Source organism: Trifolium pratense, linkage group LG3 (genome assembly GCF_020283565.1).
Source record: "Trifolium pratense cultivar HEN17-A07 linkage group LG3, ARS_RC_1.1, whole genome shotgun sequence".
In the NCBI taxonomy this organism is placed as follows: Eukaryota; Viridiplantae; Streptophyta; class Magnoliopsida; order Fabales; family Fabaceae; genus Trifolium; species Trifolium pratense.
The window spans coordinates 17,667,771-17,690,020 of NC_060061.1; the positions used below are offsets into that span (position 1 = coordinate 17,667,771).

Sequence of the window (22,250 nt, forward strand, 5' to 3'; positions counted from 1 at the left end):
ATAAAGAGGATACTTTTTTTTGAGTGAATTTTTTTTATTTCCAACTTTACCCTCTCATACATGGGTGGTTGATTCAAGAAATTGGTAACCGCATACATAACCATTTTTTAGTGTGGATTTTTATTTGTCAATTTTGCCCTTCATCTATTCTATTCTACACATAATATAATAATAATATAATCTATTCTATATCTATATCTACACTATATATAAAGAGGATACAAATATTTTTGGTGTGGATTTTTCATAATACCAACAATACCCTTTTTTTTTTTGCAATAAAAAATTTTTATTAACAAATTCACCATAACAGAAGTCACAATTTTTTAGTAGCGAAAATCTTTTACTGTATTAACAAACTCATCATAACATAAGACATATTTTTTTTTACATAAGTTAAACACGGCTTGATCGTTACTCTCTTCGTACCACAAAATATGTCGTTTTGTGCGCATATTAAGAAATGTAATTAATGTTGTATGAAAAAAAGAGATTATGAGTTGATTTACAAAATTGTACTTCATTTATGGTATGAAAAAATAAATTGAAGAATCGAAAGAAGAGAGAGTAATAAATAGTTAAGGGTATAATAAAAAAAATAATATTAAATACTTCATTGGTAATAGAAAACAACATATATCGTGGTACAAATTTTTTCTTAAGGAAGTAATTCACTACGAGAGGAAAACCTTTGTTAGAAGAATTCTCTTCTCTATCTAGAGGCGGTTTACCTATAATTGTCAATCTACCTACCATTCGTGGTTGGAAGGGGATATATCATTCGTGACATCAGTTGCCGAAAACGACTTTGATACCAAACGCTGCCGTATTATGCGGGTTGACACCTCAAAGTGTTTCCACGTGTCACATTTTGATTGGTAGAGCTGCCTTTGCCGTGTGGAAACCTCCTATCACTTTTTTGCTATAAAAACCAAACCCCGTAAGCCCAATATTCACATAGCTACAACAAAGTTTTCAATTCATCGCAGAGAAAAGAGATTCATTCGTTCCTAGCACACAACACCGTTTCAAGGTATGATCTACATTCTCTTCTCCTCCCAATTAATCCTTCAATTATTACCTCTTGTTTAATCGCTCTTTCGATCGGTCAACTTGAATTTTATTTGGATTTTTAGACATCGATTTTTAGGGTTTTGAGTTATCTTTGTGATTGAATCCTTTGTTTGATTTTATCATCTTAATAATCACTCTGCAGCGATGATTCTATGTCAAAATTTGATTAATTCAATATTTTGTTCATCAAAGACTTGTGTGCAAATAAATTGTCAGTTGTTGATTATGTATTGTATGCTTCTAAAATCTCTTTCAAAATTTTATTTGCCCAGAGATATTATTTTGATTGATTGTAATTTGTAAACTATGCATAAAAGTGTAATCTTGTAACCAGGGTTGTTAGTTACCCGATTTATTGATTGTTAGGGATAATTTGATAAGCTTTGAGGATGTTACCTGTTAATATAATTGTTTATAATAGCTAGCCGATTTTCTTTTTCCAGTTCTCTGTAAGGCATAATACCTATAATAAAGAATTGATTATTGATTCATTTGTCTTGGTTTATATAGATGCAAATCTTTGTCAAGACCCTCACTGGTAAGACCATTACTCTTGAAGTTGAGAGTTCCGATACCATAGACAATGTTAAGGCCAAAATTCAAGATAAGGAAGGGATCCCACCGGACCAGCAGCGTCTGATTTTTGCTGGAAAGCAGCTGGAGGATGGGCGTACCCTTGCCGATTACAACATCCAAAAGGAGTCCACCCTCCATTTGGTGCTCCGTCTCCGTGGTGGTATGCAGATCTTTGTTAAGACCCTCACTGGAAAGACCATCACCCTTGAGGTGGAGAGTTCTGACACCATAGACAATGTCAAGGCCAAGATTCAAGACAAAGAGGGAATCCCACCAGACCAGCAAAGGTTGATTTTTGCTGGAAAGCAGCTCGAAGATGGCAGGACCTTAGCTGATTACAACATCCAGAAAGAATCCACTCTTCATCTTGTCTTGCGACTTCGTGGTGGTATGCAGATTTTTGTGAAGACCCTTACTGGCAAGACTATTACTTTGGAGGTTGAGAGCTCAGACACTATTGACAATGTGAAAGCTAAGATTCAGGACAAGGAGGGTATCCCCCCAGACCAGCAAAGGTTGATCTTTGCTGGAAAGCAGCTCGAAGATGGGCGAACTTTGGCCGATTACAACATCCAGAAGGAATCCACCCTTCATCTTGTCCTTCGTTTGAGGGGAGGTATGCAGATCTTTGTGAAGACATTGACAGGGAAGACCATTACTTTGGAGGTTGAGAGCTCAGACACCATTGACAACGTGAAGGCTAAGATACAAGACAAAGAGGGTATCCCTCCAGACCAGCAGAGGCTCATTTTTGCTGGAAAGCAACTTGAAGATGGCCGTACTTTGGCCGATTATAACATCCAGAAGGAATCCACCCTTCATCTTGTCCTTCGTTTGAGGGGAGGCATGCAGATCTTTGTGAAGACGTTGACAGGGAAGACCATTACTTTGGAGGTAGAAAGTTCTGATACAATCGATAATGTCAAGGCAAAAATACAGGACAAGGAAGGAATCCCACCAGATCAGCAGAGGTTGATCTTTGCTGGGAAGCAATTGGAGGATGGAAGGACCCTTGCTGACTACAACATTCAGAAGGAGTCTACTCTTCACCTTGTGTTGCGCCTTCGTGGTGGGTTTTAAGTGCATGAAGGTTGCATAACTGGGTCTTTTTAATAATATGTGGAAGTACTTGCTGTTCTTTTGTTTTAAATGTTTCTGAACTTGTTATTGCATGGGTCTTGATCATGCCTTAAAATTATAGTTTGCTGTGATATGTGTGTATAATAATTCTGTCTTGCAGTTAACTTCATGAACATACTATCTGCTATCAACTATTACTTTTATTTGAAGTCTTATATTATTGCACTTTCAATTTCATTACGGCTGCTATGCTTGAATTTTGGATATATTAGTAAGTTAAGTTTTTCTAATAACAGAACAACAAATTCTGGTATTATAGTTCTGTCAATCAAATGGTTAGTATAGGAAATATAGAATTGACATTTTGTGAAGAATCAGGCTCTAAGCTACACCTTACAAAACCTTATACCAACAACAACATAATTGTGTGTGTGTGAGGGGGAAAAAAATAGAAGGATCATGATGCAAATGACAAGGTTTTTTTCCTTCAAAAGGGTTTGCCATAAAAGCTGGGTCAGGAGATGCAAACACTACCACATCTCTTGCCGAGTTCTGAATAAGGATCTCCATTTATGGTTTGTGGTTATATTTGGCATGGCATAAACTCATTGCTTGTTAGTTTATTATGCTCCATAGCCAAAAATGGATAAACTTGGTAGAAAACTTGAACTGTGAAGTATCGACCCAGACACGACATTAAACACTAAAACATAAGCACTTTCACATGTCACTACTATTGGACATTGGACGATGCTATAACCAATGAAAATTTCATCAATACCAAAGGGGAAAAGGCCATAAACCGTGGATCTACTAGATTAGGATAAACCAAGACTATGTACTACTCTCTCCGTGTCACACTATCTGTCTCAAAATTAGTGTCACACACTATTCGTTTTGACCATATTTTCTTTACAAATATATAAAGATAAATATTAGCGTATAAAATTTTGTTAGATTTGTCTCGATTATTAACACTTTCGTAATATTAATTTTTCATAATCTTTAATAATACAACTAAAGATATCAATGTTCAAAACTGTACATCGGGAAATGCGTTGTCAAATACGACACTTATTTTAGAATGGAAAGAGTAATATTTTAGACTTTGAACATCAATGACTTGATAGTATTTTATACTTGTCCTTTTCAGTATTTGGAGACTATGTTGTTTTAATTAATTTTCAGTGTTGAATTTAAGTCAGCCCTACTGTTAATAGTAAATTTGAATGAAATGATGTGGTTGAACTGTTGAAGTATCTAAGTTGTTATTATTGTTGTTAGATTAAAATCTAATGACACCAATGTGGTGCTAGTTCATAACACTGACTGGTGCCATTGCTTATAACAAATGTTTATATAGTTATAGGGCATTAAGTGAATGAGTGAAGATCTGTTAGTTTGTACCACATTTTAAATGAATGAGTGGAGATGTCTCTTTAAATTTGATAAACATGTTACTAGAGCTGAATTTCCAACAAAGATGAAGCATTAGTGAGACATTAATATTCGACAAAGCTCTCAATTCAAAGTCACCTTTGGTGTAAGATCTGCACACTCATTTCCGAGAAACAATGCATATTTTACAAGTGTTGATATTGCCCCCTGTTGGAACAAGTTAGCAACTTGTATGATGAACTTGGCATAGAAATAAACACAAGTGAAAGAGCTAGAGTTGTGAATTTGAAAAAGTTCACATTGAGTCCCACATTGGATGGATCACTCACTTTAGTAGTGTTTATATACCACAAAGTGACAACCAAGAGTGTGCCCTTGGGGTACCCATTTTTGTAAGAAAGGGAGACCACACACCATGTTGAATATCACACGCGCGCGCCGCCGCCGCCATCCTACCCAGAAGTGAAAAATTAATTCAAAAACGCACATGTTTTTTGTGCTAGATGTCAAGTCAAACGGAATTATAACCGTTGTTGAATTGAATTCAGTCATAACTGAGTTCCTAAAATCTTGGCCACGTTTTGATGTGCTGGCCCTTATTTTCTCCCACTTATTGCTCCACATCAGTTGCCTTCTTACTCTATAAATACTCTTCAGTTATCAAAATTATTTTTCACGTTCAAAAACTACAACTTTCTTCTCTCAAAAAAATTCTTACTTCAAAATTATTTTCCTTGTTGTTTCACAGGAAGTGGTTTACCACTTCGAATTGATATTCGTATATCAATCTTAGACTGGTTCGTAGTAACCATCGGAGGTATTTTTCTGACCGTTTTCTACGGTGCAGTAGATAACGGTATTTCACTTGAATTGGCTGTTTTATCCTAGGGACTTCACGGTTGCTAGTCTACCTTGCACAATTTGGGTAGTGCCGTGAAACGTCTTAAAGAGAGCGTATCGAACCACGACTTGGCCGATAATTTCATAGTTGCTATTTTCAAAAACGATTTTTCAAAACCGAAAAGTATCCAAACAAAATTTCTGACCCATGTAGCAGGTTTCTTAAGGATTTTCTTTGGCCACATACAAATATGAAAAGAGTATGTGAGCATACCAGTGACACCATGAATAATTGAACGAACTAATTGACCCCGCCCATGATAGACAAAAGTGACCTTATCCAAGTCGCCAATTTAGTTTTAATTTTATTCACACAAAAATAGCTTTAGGATTCCCCACAAAAATAGGACAACCTAGGTAATTAAAAGGTATGCCCCAAACGTTGAAACCAAGTAATGCTGCAATGTTCACCAGATGGCCTTTGGATATTGAATCCCGCCTAAAACACATGAGAAGGGATACCAACTCATCTATTCTCTAATTTTTCTTAATCTAAGAGTTGATTTTTTATCTTTTTTTATTTGTTACTAGCGGGCCAGACAGGCGCGTAACGCGTCTGCATGTGTCTAATTTATGTCCAAAAAAAAATGTCTTATGTTATGTTGAATTTGTTAATAAAATATTTTTATTGCTAAAAAAATTAAGGGTATTGTTGGTATTATGAAAAGTTGACGCTAAAAATATTTGTATCCTCTTTATATATAGTATAGATTTAGTATTAAGTTAGTAACCATTCATGGCAACCCATTTGCCACTTATTCACATTTTTATGATTTGAATTTTTTTTTAAAAAAATAACTGATTAGTTAATGAAAGTTGTGAAACTAAGTCAAGGATAAAATATGTATATTGAAAAATTCATCCCAACTCACCTATCCATTTTATATATTGTTATAATAGATTATATGTATAGATAAAACATAATTTGATGAATCATATGAAAATAGTCTTTTTTTTTTTTTTCCTTTCTTGTAACATATGAAAATAGTCTATTGCTTCTGTTTTGTATATTTTTAATTTCATGGTTATTGCTTCTAAGAAAATCAATCTTGAAGAAAAATTCAAACCTCTGGTTAGAATTGTTTGAGGCCTGCATTTTCAAATTCCCTTTATTACTTTTTGGTAACCAATCTCGAAGAATTATTCAAACCTCCAGTAAGTGCTCCCTCATAGACTTTACCCTCTCTCTTTTTCACTTTCCTGTTTTATGCGGTTATATTTTGTGATGTAGTTGTAAGGGGTTATCTATTTTTTTTATGCAGTTAGTTACTTACTATGGGTTAACCATAGCAAGAGAGGGTAATTTTGGAAATTAAAAAATTCCACAAGTATCCTCTTTATTATATGTATAGAATAGATATGTATAGATATATAGAATAGATATAGATGTATAGAATAGATAAGGGATTATCTAATTTTTTATGCAGTTAGTTACTTACTATGTGTTAACTGTAGCAAAAGCTGGTAATTTTGGAAATTAAAAAAATCTACACAAAAAAGAAGTATCCTCTTTATTATATGTATAGAATAGATTTATAAATAGATAATTTACCAACAAAAAATGAGAGAAAACATGAAAAATGGAGAGGATCCAAATCCATACCAACTCCTCGACAAAGATTCATTGGACAAATTCTGCCAGCGCTATAGGCAATATATAAGCTTTTACTATGAACTTCTGCTAGGCAAAACAACAAATAGTTTGTTTCCTACTCTTTAATTATTATTATAATTAAAAAGTCGCTTTTTAAATTCTTCATAAAATAATTAATATATTTGATCTACAATATTTTTAAATAATATTGATTTATAATATAGAATCCTGACGCATATACGTTTGCCAGTATTCAATAATTCTAAAATACTATAAATTTTAGGACCCGAATCGAATGTAATCTACACTTAAAACTGCACATGTAATTAGTGAGATTAAGACCGTCCGATCGAAATCGAATGATTTATATTTAAAAATCATAATTTTCATATTTTAAAATATTAAAATTACATTTAATTTGAACTACATTTATTTTAATCAGACGGGAGTACTAATATTATTTTTCATCATTGATAGGAAAACCTTTGTTAGGACTAAGAATTCTCTAGAGGCGGTTTACCTATGATTATCAATCTACCATTTGTGTGGTTGGACTTGGATGGGGATGCATCATTCGTGACATCAGTGGCCGAAAATGACTTTGATACCACGTGTCTCTTTTTGATTGGTAGAGCTGCCATTGCCGTGTTGAAACCGCCTATAATTTTTCGTTATAAAAACCAAACAACACCGTTTCAAGGTATCACATTAGCTACAACAAAGTTTTCGTTTCATCGCCGAGAGAAGATATTCATTCGTACCCACCACACAACACCGTTTCAAGGTATCATCTACGTTCTTTCTCTTCAGTCTTCTCCGCCCAATTAAGCCTTCGATTATTACCTCTTGTTAAATCGATCTTTCGATCGACTTTGAATTTTATATTGATTATTAGGGTGTTGATTTATCTTTGTAATTGATGGTAATCGTATCGTATGTATGTCAGCTTTGTTTTTCAACTGTTTTTTGTTTCATTATTCTGAATTTTAATCGTTTCTAAGTGAAAATTTGATTAATTCAATGTTTTCTTGATCAAAGATTCTATGTGTGCATGTAAATTTCCAGTTCTTGATTATGTATTGTATGATTCTAAAATCTCTTTCAATTTGATTAGTCCAGGGATATTATTTCAATTGAGTGATTGATTTTAATTTTATATAACCTTAATCTACTAACCAAGGTTGTTAACCGATTTAATTGATTGTTAGGGAGAATTTGATGAATAACTTTTGAGATCCTGTAAATATAATGGGTTATACTAGCTGATCTTCTGTTTCAAGTCCTCTGTAACACATTGTAGATGTAGTTATAATAAAGAATTGATGATTGATTCATTTGTTAACTATTTGATTGATTCATTGATTGAAATTTGTAATCTATGTATAAAAGTGTAATCTTGTAACTAGGGTTGTTAGTTACCCTATTTTTTTGAGAATGTTTTCTGTTTCCAGTCCTCTGTAAGCCATAGTAGCCTTTACATTGTTGTAGCTATAATAAAGATTTGATTATTGATTCATTTGTTTTTGTTTGTTTTGGATTATATAGATGCAAATCTTCGTTAAGACCCTCACTGGCAAGACCATCACTCTTGAAGTTGAGAGTTCAGATACCATAGACAATGTTAAGGCCAAGATTCAAGATAAGGAAGGGATCCCACCAGACCAGCAGCGTCTGATTTTTGCTGGAAAGCAGCTGGAGGACGGGCGTACCCTTGCCGATTACAACATCCAAAAGGAGTCAACCCTTCATTTGGTGCTCCGTCTCCGTGGTGGTATGCAGATCTTTGTTAAGACCCTCACTGGAAAGACCATCACCCTTGAGGTGGAGAGTTCTGACACCATAGACAATGTCAAGGCCAAGATTCAAGACAAAGAGGGAATCCCACCAGACCAGCAAAGGTTGATTTTTGCTGGAAAGCAGCTCGAAGATGGCAGGACCTTAGCTGATTACAACATCCAGAAAGAATCCACTCTTCATCTTGTCTTGCGACTTCGTGGAGGTATGCAGATTTTTGTGAAGACTCTTACTGGCAAGACAATAACTTTGGAGGTTGAGAGCTCAGACACTATTGACAATGTTAAGGCTAAGATTCAGGACAAGGAGGGTATCCCCCCAGACCAGCAAAGGTTGATCTTTGCTGGAAAGCAGCTCGAAGATGGGCGAACTTTGGCCGATTACAACATCCAGAAGGAATCCACCCTTCATCTTGTCCTTCGGTTGAGGGGAGGTATGCAGATCTTTGTGAAGACATTGACAGGGAAGACCATTACTTTGGAGGTTGAGAGCTCAGACACCATTGACAATGTAAAAGCTAAGATTCAGGACAAGGAGGGCATTCCTCCAGACCAGCAAAGGTTGATTTTTGCTGGAAAGCAGCTTGAAGATGGCAGAACCTTGGCTGATTATAACATCCAGAAGGAATCCACCCTTCATCTTGTCCTTCGTTTGAGGGGAGGTATGCAGATCTTTGTGAAGACTTTGACTGGGAAGACCATTACTTTGGAGGTAGAAAGTTCTGATACAATCGATAATGTCAAGGCAAAAATACAGGACAAGGAAGGAATCCCACCAGATCAGCAGAGGTTGATCTTTGCTGGGAAGCAATTGGAGGATGGAAGGACCCTTGCTGACTACAACATTCAGAAGGAATCTACTCTTCATCTTGTGTTGCGCCTTCGTGGTGGATTTTAAGTATATGAAGGTTGCATAGTTGGTCTTTTTAATATGTGGAAGTCATTGCAGTTCTTTTGTTTTTAATGTTTCTAAACTTTTTATCGCATGGGTCTTGATCACGCCTTAAACTTTTAGTTTGATGTGATATTTGTATAATTGTGTCTTGCAGTTAACTTCATGAATATGAAATATTTGCTATCAACTATTACTCTTTCGTTTTTTTATCTGAAGTCTATATTATTGCACTTACAATTTCATTATGCTGGCTATGCTTGAATTTTGAGCATGTAGAAGTCTATATTATTGCACTTTCAATTTCATCTTGGGTGGTAGGTGCTTGAATTATCGCATGTAGAAGTTCTCTGTTTTTTACTCTCTTTTGATAACAGAACAACAAGTTCTGTCAATCAAATCTGTAGTATAACTGTATAAGAATATGGAAATGACATATTTTGTGAATTGGAGCATGTAGAAGTTCTCTGTTTTACTCTTTTAGTAACAGAACAACAAATAATATAGTTATGTCAATCAAATGTATAGGATAACTTATAAGAATATGAAATGACATATTCTGTGAAGAATCAACTCTAAGTACCACCTTACATCATCTTATAGACACTACTAAATAATGTTGTGAGTAAGGAAAAAAAATAGAATGATCATGATGCAAATGACAAAGGTTTTTTATGTTCGAAAGGGGATGCCAAACGAGCTGGTCAGGAGACGCAAACACTACACCTTTTCTTACTGAGTTGTGTAGGGTTCAAAACCAGAGTTCTGAATAACAATGCCCATTTATTTAATTTCTGGTTTGGTTAGATTTCGCATGGCATAAATTCATTGCTTGTTTTTTATTATGCTCCATAGGCAAAAAGGGATAAGCTTGGTAGAAAACTTGAACTTATGAAGTATTGACACAGACATACAATAACACAACACTTTCACGTGTGTCATCCAATTATTTTCATTAAAAAACTTGAACCGCAAAATGGAAGAATTGTGTATGCTGAAATTTACCAGAGATTCCTCTGTTTATATATATTGATTGTATTACGGTTCTCGTAATGAAAGAAATTGGAGTGTCCTCCTAGAACTTTCAAAATTCAATGAAAGCTATCAAGAATGACAAAATGGAGTTAAGCAATCAAAGAAGGGCGGATTCTAGCATGGGTAAGTAAGACATATCTCTCACTAGTGAGGGAGTAAAAATTTGTTTTTTCAACCATCAGATATAATCAATGGCCAAGATGTGTTAAAATTAAAAAGGAGAACATGTAAAAATTGTTGCACAGGTTCCTATCTTATCTCTTCTTCTTCATACCTCAGTAGCATCATCTGCTTCAATATTTTCATTCGACGGAAGACAAAAACTTCGGCGAACGTCCAAAACGGCGACCACCACCACCACCGGAGATTCTTTCTTCCTAAAAGATTGTTTATGTTTTAGCAAAGAGCTACTATGTTATTAGATCTGTAGTTTTTTTTACTATTATTTCCAAAGTTACTTTTTTTTTAACAATTTCCAAAGTTACTTGGAAGGTCTATTATGTGAAATAGAAGCTTCATCAAAAACGGGCTTCCAATGATACCTCTGAGAAGAGCTTAATTCAACACTTTTACCTTTTTCAATCTCCCAATTAACTTGACTTTCACCAATTTGTGTAACTTTGTTGCAATTGTTGTGAGTTTCATCACCAAAATCTTTGATGAATTTTCCATTGTTCTTAGCTGCAGCCATTACCTTCTCCGCTTGCTCTCTCAAGCACAAAACAATCAAGAAGAAAAAAGCACAAAATAAGTGATTTTTTTAAATGGGTAAGAGAGATTTAACTATTCAAATCAAGATGAACTAATTTAAAGACCCAGTTTCAAATTTAATCAAATTATAAAAAAAAGATCAAATTTTTGCTTCTGGGTTGTTGTAAAAAGCCTAAAATCCGAATCAAATGAAAAACATAATCAAATTATATAGCTCTTAAATTTAAAGCTACCCATTTCAGAAAAATGTTTATATGAGGAAGTTGAAAGGGAAAGAATCTTCGGTGGTTGTGGTGGTGGTTGCTGTTTTGGACGTTCGTCGGAGTTTTTGTCTGCCGTCAAGCAGATGATGCTACAGAGGTATGAAGAAGAGATAAGATAGGATCATGTGTGACAAATATACATGTTCCCTTTTTAATTTTAAAACATCTTGGCCACTGATTATATCTGATAGTTGAAAAGAAATTCTTTTTACTCCCTCGCTGATGAGAGATATGTCTTGTTTACCCATGCTAGAATCCGCCTCAAAGAAGAGCTTGTAATGATTTTTAAAAGTGAAATAGAAGTCAGTGAACAAGACACAATAATACCTTGAAGTAAAACTAAACTTATGCAGAAAGTTCTGTAATATTTATGCAAGTAAAACATGCTTTAATGTGAAGTCTGCATTCTTAACATGAGGAGATTTATATAGAGCCTATTTGTAGGTGGGATATTATAATCGTGCGGTTTCAAGTAAAGGGAGAGGAAAAGAAGGTTTGGTAGTATTGAACAAGCTTTATGTCCAAAGATCTTCGTTTGTTTCATTTATATGTAATTATCGCAAATATAATATAATATAATATAATGTAACATAAAATAGGATTTCCATTTTAATATTTATGTCCTGATAATATAGTGGGATTCATCATGAATCATCTTCAAAATCCCAGAACAATAAAGAACAAAAGTAATGTTTGAATTTAAAGAACAAAATAACTAATTATTTATTTATTTATTTATGTAGAAACATTACACACATTACATCATTATCATCATAACTCACATCACACAAAAGGTAAACTGAGTTTAACCAAGACACTTTAATACACCAATCAAAGTAACAGAGTAACAGTGGTAACTCTGAGTTTAACCAGAGATTTCAATTGACTTAACTTCAGGCTTCTTAATCTCTTCTTTTGGAACAGTAACAGTTAGAACACCATTCTCCATTGAAGCTTTCACTTCATTCATTTTAGCATTCTCAGGCAATCTAAACCTCCTCAAGAATTTTCCACTGCTACGCTCCACGCGATGCCATTCATCATTCTTATCTTCTTTCTCAACATTCCTCTCACCACTAATCTGAAGAACTCTATCATCTTCAATTTCAACTTTCACTTCTTCCTTCTTCAGTCCAGGAAGATCAGCCTTGAACACATGTGCTTCTGGTGTCTCCTTCCAGTCTACTCTTGTGCTCACAAAAGCAGAATTCTCACGAGGAAATGAAGCAGAAAGTGCAGAGTTGGTAAATGGAAAATCCTTCAAAGGATCCCAAACTTCAAGAGAGAATGGATCGAAAACGTTGCTCCTTCGGCCACCGAAAAAACTTGGAATCAGAGACATTTTTGTTTTGCTCTTTGTGGTGAACTCTGTAAAATTGAGAAAGTAATAATAGTTGCTTTGCTATGAATGTTTTGAGTGAATCACATCGTTTGTGCAAATGAGTATATAAATGAGATTGAGGAATGATCATGTAAGTTCGAGAGAGTTCTATTCTATTTATTGATAGACACATGGATTCTGTCATCACACAAAGCTGTCAAAATTTTGGAAACATTTGGGTTTCTCTATTGCCCTCGAGAATGCTCTAGATATATCTCGCTAGAGAGATGGGCTTGGCTTCTGAAGCCTGAAAGTGAATTCATTAACTTGGCCTATAAAGAAAATACTCCGTAGTCCTGAGTCTAACTCAGTTGGTAGAGACATCGCACTATATGTGCAGAAGCTCGGATTCGAATCCGAAACACTCCAATTTTCTAGCCACTACCACTAGGCCTACGACCAAAAAAAAAAATACCCCGTAAAACAATTTTTAGATGAATTCTCTTTAGACTCTTTATGGTGTGTTTGTTTTGAGAGAAAATAAGACGGAGGAAAGAAAATTACGGTTCATTGGTTTCCGTAATTTTCTTCCTTACTCTTATTTCTTTTCCTCAAATCAAACACATTAAGGTCTCTGAATATGTTTCGAAAATTGGGAAGTATCATGAAAAATGAAAGCTAAGGGCCAAATTTTGAATTCTCTTTTTTACACACAAATATTAATTAACCTATGAAAGCTGATGTAATTGTGTTTTTACGCCTCTCGTTTGATATATTTATGGTGTATTTCTTCTAGTCATTATTATAAATAAATTTGACTTTTTTGATACATTGAAAAAATTATGTATGTAATTTATATTACGAGTCAAATAAAGTAATTTTTGAAAATAGGGTTAAATATATTTTGGTTGAATTTTTTAACTTTTGTACTTCATTTTTTTAGTATTTTAATAGTACTTTAATCTTTAACTTTTGGTTTAAAAAATATTCATATCTAACTTATGGTTTAAAAAATATTTCATTGCAGACAAAAGCAACCCGAAATCACCCTAACAAACTCTCTTTTACATTGCATTTTGACATTCCATAGGGTGGTTGTCCCAATTCTTGACTACATGTTGCAATGTTCTCTTTAAATCTTCCATGTTTACGCCTTCCATGTTTACACCTTCCTTTAAGATGGGAAGCCACATGCCCTCCTTAGTCGTGACCCAACCCTTCAACTACCACAACCTCAATATTAGATTATTTGAGCCAACTATTCTCAAACTTAAAAATATAAGTGTGTCTAGCTTTAACAACCAACCATATGAGCCATTGAATCAAAATGGGGATATGATCAAAATGAGAAGGCAATATATTCAGCAATCTAACATTTAGAAGGAGTACCAACCATGTCAGATTCACCATGGCTCGATCAAGTCTTTCTTCTACCACCCAAGGTGTCCCTTTACTCTTACTCTCTATGTAAATGGGCACCCCTGGAGCCTAATATCTTCCAAATCGCAGTCAGTCACCGCATTTCTAAAAGTCGTGCAAAACCAATTTGGATGTGGATGTATATCTTTCAAGGCCGTTCCTGAGATTTTGGGTGTTTTGTGCAAATTATAACTTTTTCCCATTTTTTTTAAGTCGTATAATTATAAATATACAATTTTAAAGTAAAGTTAAATGTTATACTTTCAATTGTTAGAATCTCTCCGATAAATTTTAATTTTTCAAATAGATTTCACAGTTAAGATCATAAATCTTAATCTATTTTAAAATTTAATTATAATAATTATTTAATTTATTCATTTTAACACGTACGCATGCACACGCGAGTGCAAACACACATACTCCCTCCGGCCTTATTTATAAGCAAAAGTCAACAAAAAGTTTTGGCCTTAAATATAAGCAAAAGTTACCAAAATCAACTTTATTTAAAGTTATTCTTCCAAAAATACCCTCATTAATTATTCTACTGTTTACGTTCGAATTTGGTAAACAACCGCTAGTTTAAGTATTTAAACTCGCGAGATCAACTAGTAAATCTCAGGACAATTTTGTGTTTATTCGCTTCAAGAAAACTGTTTGAATGTTCGTTTGAATAAGGAAACAAACACTTAGGAATTAAAATATTTTAAAGCATACAAGAGAAACTAATTCGAATCGCCTCGAAGTAGCAGTTTCTCAAGCAAGTATCTGGATTCAGACTTGGAAAAAATTACTAGAAAACAAATTGCATTGAATGAAAACAATTACAAATAAAGATGGTTCACAAAACATACATTTCTCCTTCGAATTCCGTTCGTTCGATCGCTGAGTACTTAGAATTTTTAGAGAGAGTGTTTGTATAAATTTTGTGACCCCTGTTCTGAATGAAAAACTACTATAAATACTACTACTAAGTGGTAACTGTTTCTCGATCATCTGGACGCTCCTCCATTTGCCACGTCGACCACGTTCTCCACTTTCATCTTTCATTCCTTCAGCGCGCGCCAAGACCTTTTGGGCCGTTCGTTGTTCCTTCTTTGGGCTTGGCCCAGCTCTCCATCGGTTCGATTTCGCGCTTTCGATAGCTTCCTGGCAGAACCAAAATTGGACGTATTATCCATATCTTTCGAAGCGCTTTTTGGCTTCGACCTAGCTGGCTTTCGACGCCACCTTTGAAAGTTTTATTTTAACAATATCACCTCCAAATAAATATTGGACCCACCAATTATATTTAATTGATAAATACCAAATTTATATCCAACAAATTGCCCCCCAAAAATGCCATTTTCGACTATGTTTATCGCAAGAGGAAGTGGCGTTTTTGAAAGTATTAATGGATATCTTTCTTTTCCATTTATCTCTCCTATCGTTTAGACTGCCTTTCAAACTTTGGATTGGCTCCAAAACTTGTTTTTCTTTCCACCTGTCAAGGGGTTTGGACATTTGTCAACAAGGAAGTTGAAAAACTTGTTATTTTCCACAGACCGCGTGCCTCTATAAATAGCCATATCCTCCCTTTATTGCGTTTTTTCCAATTTTTCTCTGTCAACTGTTCATCTTCTTCTTCATCTTCCGCGATTCTTTCTTGAATTCTTGTTTCCAAAAGACTTCTTGTCTTCACTTTTCTACTTATCACCCAGTCATCAACTTTCTTTTCACTCGGATTTTCCTCAACCGTTGCAAACAACCTGTGATTCCCAAATTTAACCCTAATCACCATTCTTTCACGCCATCTTTATACCTTCATCAATGGCGTCAGATTCAGGTGTCAGAAAATTCCTTCCTTACGCCGGTAAGTGGACCGCCGCCACTCTTTCCTCTTACGACACGGATGTGGTTCCAGAACCATCATTGCGTTTAGACTTACAAAAGTTTTGGGAAAATCAATTAATCTTTCCTTATTCTGTTGATAACCTCGTACATGCATTTGGGGGACCCAAGCCAAGTGATAAAAGTCGGAATTCCAAGGTTTTGTCTATTTTTCCTGTTTATAAGCCTTGTGTTCCTAGGGTTTTCATTAGTGAACCCTATAATTTTAGCTATATCAAGGCGCCTAACAGAGTGTTTCGATCAGCTCCTTCTTTGAATGATCAATACCTTGGCTGGTTAGACAGGGTACAACGTGACAAAGCTGACATTTGGCAAGCTTGTGGCATTTATGACCTTATTCAACTTTCTCGGACCGACCTTAAATACCAACAGGAAATGATTGTTGCTGCTTTGCACTTCTTTGAGTCTTCCACCAACACTTTCCACTTCGAATGTGGCATGATGACTCCTACACTGCTGGATGTTGCTGCCATTACTGGCTTATCGCCTCTTGGCGACACTTATGATCCTTGCAAAGCTTCCGACACCATCAAATTCGACTTTCGAAACAAGTCTTACTCTAAATACATCGTGGAGAATCGAAAGACTAGTGATGAAGTAAGTGACGAAGAACACATCGCTTTCTTAACCTTATGGCTATCACAGTATGTCTTCTGCACTCAATCTCTCCAAGTAGCCAAGAAATTCATCCCTATGGCTATTCAATTACATGAGTGCCAGCAATTCAACTTCGCTCGGCTTATTCTTGGATGTCTTTATGAATCCATGAGGGATGCTTGTGAACATCTTAAAAGAACAGGTGATGGATCCACCTTTTTAGGTGCTGGCCCCTTCTGGTTACTGCAATTATGGCTAACTGCCACTTTTCATGCTGAGCTTGACCTTTTCTTGCCTGAGCCATACTATGAGGAATCAAGAACACGTCGAGTCGAAGGCACGAGGTTGGCGAGAATGGTGCCTAGGGAAAGAGGCCTTGGTTATGATGTGGCTTTCCAACAGTATTTTAATACTTTCCTCAGCCTGAAGAAGTTCAAGCCTAGCTTTGCTCCCTTTGTGGATAGGCCACTTGGTCCTCCTTGGTTTACTCACAGATTTCCTTCTCCACCGGAATTCGAGACGGTAACCAACAACATTTGGACTGCTTACTTGATGCCTACAGTCTTGTCCTGTCGAATTGGCTTGACCTCTGGAGATTTTGGGTTAGTTGGTTACTTCCCAAACCTGGTGTCTCGCCAATTTGGCTTAACTCAAATACTCCCAAAGAGCATATATTTGGAAGAGAGGGAGGTTTGTTTGGGCAAACATGGCATGACAGAACCACAGTTCCATTCATTCTTGAACCACTTCAATCAGCCTTCTTATGAGCTTACCCCATTCGACTTTGCTCCCTCACATGCCTGCACTAGGGAATTTTTTACCTGGTGGTCTCGACACTATGAAGGACGCCTGGTCGACAAGACTGCCTTGCTTACCGCTATCTCTAATGGGTTCGACTCATCTATTTTGAACAAGATTAAGTCGAAGTTGAACGCCAGAGGTATTCTTTTAGCTTTACTTTTACTTGCATCATTTTTACCTTGCGTGCTTTTCTCTTATGCACACCTCTTCGATGTAGGGAGTAAGTCGAAGGCAGGTTCCAGCGATTCTAGCAAGCCTCTTCCCCCACCATCTAAGGTTGAACTACAGGTAGGCTTTTACCTTCTTGTGGCTTTTCACACTTCTGTAAGATTTCTTTGTTAACTTTGATATGCCCTTCCTAGATTGCTTCACGCAAGAGGCCTCATTCAACTGAAACTCCTTCTGTTTCGAAGAAGCAAAAACCTGTTCCGGCCCCTTGTTCGAGTGCTCCAGATGAGGTATCCATTTATCCAACGATTTCTATTTCCCTTGGCTTAAATGCGAACTTACTGAACTGTGGCCTGCAGGATACTCCTGTTCTCTCGACCATCCCTGAGCACACTACCGCTGCTACTACTCAAGATCTTTTTCCTAGTGCTGAACCCATTACTGATGAGAAAAAGAAAAAGAAGAAGAAGAAGAAAGAACACCAACCCACCCAAGAAAGTACTCCTGAGCGCAAGTCCTCTGAGATTGAGGCACAACCTGATACTCTGGCATCACCTGAAGACCCTCCTTTGGAACAATCGGAGAGGAAGAAAAAGAAGAAAAAGAAGCAGAAAAAATCTCCTGCTGCAGCTGCTGTTGTCGAGGCTTCTGCTACTGCAAAAGAAACCACTTCACAACCTGAAGCTTCTGCTACCCCTCAAACCCAAGTAAGCCATTCTTACTTCTTGTTATTTCTTCAGCCTTTGACTGTGTTACTCATTCTTTCATGGTTTTGTTTGTTTCAGCCACCAAACTCTGCTCAAGTTATTCCTCAGGATGAGCCTGCTCTTAGCAAAGCGGCTGAGGGGGTGGTCGAAGGACCAAGCAATGCGCCTCCTGAAGATGTTGCAGAAAAAATCTCATCTCCTCAGCCTCTCGAAACGGCCATTCTTACTGAAACTTTATCACCGCCCAAGGCTCCTAGCCCGCCTCACCGCGCTTTCGCAGATGATATCCTTAAGCCTGACCATGAAGAAAACCAACTCGATCAAAGCCTACCACAACAGAATCCTTTAACAGACTCTGCCCAAGTATTGGCTGATAATGATCCTCCAACCAACTTTCCAGCTGACCCCATTGCTAATACTGAACAAAGGCCAACAGTTGATGGTGAGCACTCCACTACCAATCAGCCACAACCAAGTGGGTCAAACCATGAATCTAGTTCACCCAGTGCTGGCGCTTTCGACTCTGAAGATGGGAACTCCTATATTGGTGACTCACTCGGTGAAGAGGGAACTTCCGTGTCAAAGCCATTTCCCACTGTTGTCCTGCCAGCTGAACTTGCTAAAGAGTTAAAAGATTTAACTCCAGTCGACGCACTTAGCAAGCTTTTATCAAGCCATGGCACCTCTAGCTCCGCTTTTGAGGACGCAGGGGGTGAGGGAGATGTACTTGAGCAAGAACAGTTTGAGCATGAAATCAGGTTTAGGCGAGAAATTCTTACTGGGGATATGTTGGGTCTGCTTGAGCGTGACTCTTCTATATATTACAACATCAAAGCTCTTTTCCGCAAGCTGCAGAACCCAAAGACTGACGAAGCAATGTTCCTTCTAGTGACTCAGGCTGAAACCTTTCTAGAACAATTCGTTAGTCAATCTCAACTCCTAACCAGGACTAGCGACCTTTTGACATCTTTGCTTGCCACCCAGCAACAACATTTCGAGCAAGCTAATAGTTGCAATGCAGAGGTCACAACTATCAAGACTGCTTCTGACGAAGCCCTCGAGCAACTTGTGGCTTGTGAGAACAATATTGCTCAATGGCAGTCTGAAATCGAAGCGCTAAAGGAAAAGATTCGACAAGAGGAGGCTAAGATGGAAAAGCTAGCTGCAGTGGCTATCGAAGCACAAAAGGTTAAGCTTGATGAGCTAGCACGTGAAGGTATCCAACACTTCAGTGAGGGTTTAGCTGTCCAGAAACGAGTCGAGCGCCTTGCTAGTGATAAAGAAATGCTACAACGTAAACTGGCGTCCATTCGAACTCAGTATTACCAATTTCAAGCGGCCAATCGACAGCCTCCTTCGACATCCCAGCAACAATCTTGACCTTATAAATTTTCCTTTTAGTCTTAAATTTTTGTTATTCTCTTTTGGATGTCATAACTGTAGATCTTTTAACACTAGCAACTATCGAACAATTTTGTACATGCTTTTTTAAATGTATGCCCTTTTTGGCCTTTTTATGCTGCATGTTCATGTATTGGCTGAGTATTTTATTCCTTTATTGTTGCTTGCTTTCCTTCTTTTGGGTCATCATCCCAAGCTTCATTAATAGCATTTTGCAAGGAATGGAATGAACATGTTTCCAAAGCAGTCAACATGATTAACTACACGGTTTTGGGCATTAATGCTTTGGCATTTCCCTATGCAAACTGACCACGGTTAGTTGTAACTACCTAGCCATTAACGCGCCTTAATCCTTTTATAAAGACCCACGCTTTGCAAGTTTTTGTTCATCATTTTGCACAAATAACGCATCAATACCTCTCCACAAAGAATGGATAACAAGACAAATCCTCCTTCTTCTACCTCAAGCTCAAACATGCTGCGTCCTCTTAGAAAGGGACGAATCAAGATTCCAGCTTCCAAACCTCCACGCGCTAGAATCCTTCGCCCTCGACCGGCACCAGCTAATGTAGTAGAAACCATCATTCTCTCTTCTGACTCCTCAAGCTCTAGTTCAGATGACGAAGATGAAGACTACCTCAAGTTCCTCAGTACCCTAGAGCCTGATGAAGAATACCCAGGAACTCCAACTCCTTCTTCTGAGGATGAAGACTCTCAGATCTCAGAACTTTCCAATTCTGATTCAAAGGATGAGGGAACTCGGGTTCAGGGTAAACCTTAAGTGTTTATCTTTCAACATTCAACCATTTCTTGTATTTTCTTGAACATTCTTGAATGACTGGTTGTATTGTTGATTTTATATGAAATAAAACTTGATTATTGGCATTTCCTTTTACCATTTCGCAAATTTTATTCTTGCGTTATTCATTTTTTATGATTATTTCTTGCAACATTGGCTTGTATTTCTTTAAATATTTGCCATTCATGTTGACTGAACGTTTCTCAGGAGTTAACTCTTCAATCTCATAAGCTCCATTTGACAAAACTTGAGAAATCTTAAATGGTCCTTCCCAATTGGGTGACCATTTTCCAAAGGCTCGATCTCGTCTGTCCATGGGGAGGATGACTTTCCAAACTAAGTCTCCTACGTCAAAGAGTTTGGATTTAACCCTTTTGTTATATGCTCTAGCAATTCGTTCTTTTTGTCGAATCAAAGCATCTAACGCCTGCAACCTTTCCTCATCCACGTCTGTTAATTCATCTAACATCATGTTCTCATAGTGATCAGGAGGTAGTTCCCATTGCCTTTGTACTCGAATCGACTGCATCATTATTTCAACAGGTAACACGGCATCGTGACCATATGTTAGTCGAGAAGGTGTCGAACCTGTTGACTCTTTAGGAGAATTCCTACATGCCCATAGGACTTGGTCCAGGGTCTTATGCCAATTCTTTGGCTTTTGGGCAACGTGCTTTTTAATTAAACTAATTATAACCTTGTTGGCTGCTTCAACTTGGCCATTTGCTTGAGCATAGTAGGGCGTCGAAGTCATTAGCTTAAAACCCAATTGTTCAGCAAAATCTTGCATCTTTCGACCAACAAACACCGTTCCTTGGTCTGTAGTGATCGTCTCAGGAAGCCCAAACCTATAAATAATATGGTCTTGGATAAAATTGATCACTGTTTCCTGATCCACGTTTGTTAGGGCAACAGCCTCTATCCATTTGGTAAAATAATCAATCCCAACTAGTATATAACGTTGGTTCTTGGATGACGCGGGCCTTATCTCACCAATTAAATCTAGAGCCCAGCCTCTAAAAGGCCAAGGTTTGATAATCGAATGCAACTCACTGGCAGGAACGTGTTGTATCCCTGCGTGTTTTTGACACTCTTGACAGCCTTTCGCATATTCTATGCAGTCCTTAAGCATGGAAGGCCAATATAAACCCTGTCGAAACAAAAGCCACTTCATCTTGTGGCCTGCTTGATGGGCACCGCAGGCTCCACTATGGGCGTTTGAAATTGCTACATACGCTTCGTTTTCATTTAGGCATTTCAACAAAACCCCTTCAGGAGTCTTCTTAAATAGTTCATTTCCCATGATTGTGTAATTCAAGGCTCTATACTTAACCTTCCTATCGGCTGTACCTGTTGGATTTTCTATGTATTTAACAATGGGTTGTCTCCAATCCGTGTCAGCCAAATTGTCAATCACGAAGACTTCAGTCATTGCTTCATCAAAGTGTGCATCAACCCTTTCGGACTCCCTTTCGACATTTAGTTCATTTGCCCCCAGCTGATGGGGTATTACCTCACATGAGATTAGTTTTTCTTTAACTTCAACTATCTCATCTAATTTTTTCCCCGTTACCTTATAACCAGAAGCAATTTGGGCTAAGTCATTTGCTTCTTGGTTTTCGATCCGAGGCACGTGTTGAATGTCACATGAATCAAATCGTTTTAGTAGCGAGAAGGCAATGACAAAGTATTTCATCAAATGTTCTTGAATGCATTTATATTCCTTTGTCAATTGTTTTATCACTAACTCAGAATCTCCTCTGATTTTAACATGTTTTGCCCCCAAGTCCAAAATAATTTTTAGACCTACAATTAAAGCCTCGTACTCGGCTTC

At 36.9% G+C, this 22,250-nt stretch overlaps 3 protein-coding genes across 3 annotated transcripts; 2 read left to right on the forward strand and 1 right to left on the reverse strand.

Annotated features, from left to right (window-relative positions):
- The first annotated feature begins 876 nt into the window (after positions 1–876).
- LOC123914692 (polyubiquitin-like) lies at positions 877–9,497 on the forward strand. Its single transcript, XM_045965876.1, has 4 exons — positions 877–1,033; positions 1,585–2,727; positions 7,335–7,406; positions 8,168–9,497. The coding sequence occupies exons 2-4, from the start codon at positions 1,585–1,587 to the stop codon at positions 9,311–9,313; spliced, it is 2,361 nt and encodes a 786-aa protein (XP_045821832.1). The 5' UTR covers positions 877–1,033; the 3' UTR covers positions 9,314–9,497.
- A 2,512-nt stretch (positions 9,498–12,009) lies between these two features.
- Positions 12,010–12,773, reverse strand: LOC123914352 (18.2 kDa class I heat shock protein). Its single transcript, XM_045965475.1, has one exon. It carries the CDS (start codon positions 12,656–12,658, stop codon positions 12,182–12,184), a length of 477 nt encoding a protein of 158 aa, XP_045821431.1. The 5' UTR covers positions 12,659–12,773; the 3' UTR covers positions 12,010–12,181.
- A 5,502-nt stretch (positions 12,774–18,275) lies between these two features.
- LOC123914693 lies at positions 18,276–19,596 on the forward strand. The gene is made up of 2 exons (XM_045965877.1): positions 18,276–18,283; positions 18,342–19,596. Exons 1-2 carry the CDS (start codon positions 18,276–18,278, stop codon positions 19,594–19,596), a joined length of 1,263 nt encoding a protein of 420 aa, XP_045821833.1.
- Positions 19,597–22,250: the final 2,654 nt, after the last annotated feature.

Bases quoted from the DNA above. Each gene is read 5' to 3' on its own strand.
- LOC123914692 (XM_045965876.1), top strand. From the start codon at position 1,585: ATGCAAATCTTTGTCAAGACCCTCACTGGTAAGACCATTACTCTTGAA. The intron at 2,728-7,334 runs TAAGTGCATGAA...GTATCACATTAG, and splicing joins TGCGCCTTCGTGGTGGGTTT to CTACAACAAAGTTTTCGTTT. The intron at 7,407-8,167 runs GTATCATCTACG...TGGATTATATAG, and splicing joins CCACACAACACCGTTTCAAG to ATGCAAATCTTCGTTAAGAC.
- LOC123914352 (XM_045965475.1), bottom strand. From the start codon at position 12,658: ATGTCTCTGATTCCAAGTTTTTTCGGTGGCCGAAGGAGCAACGTTTTC.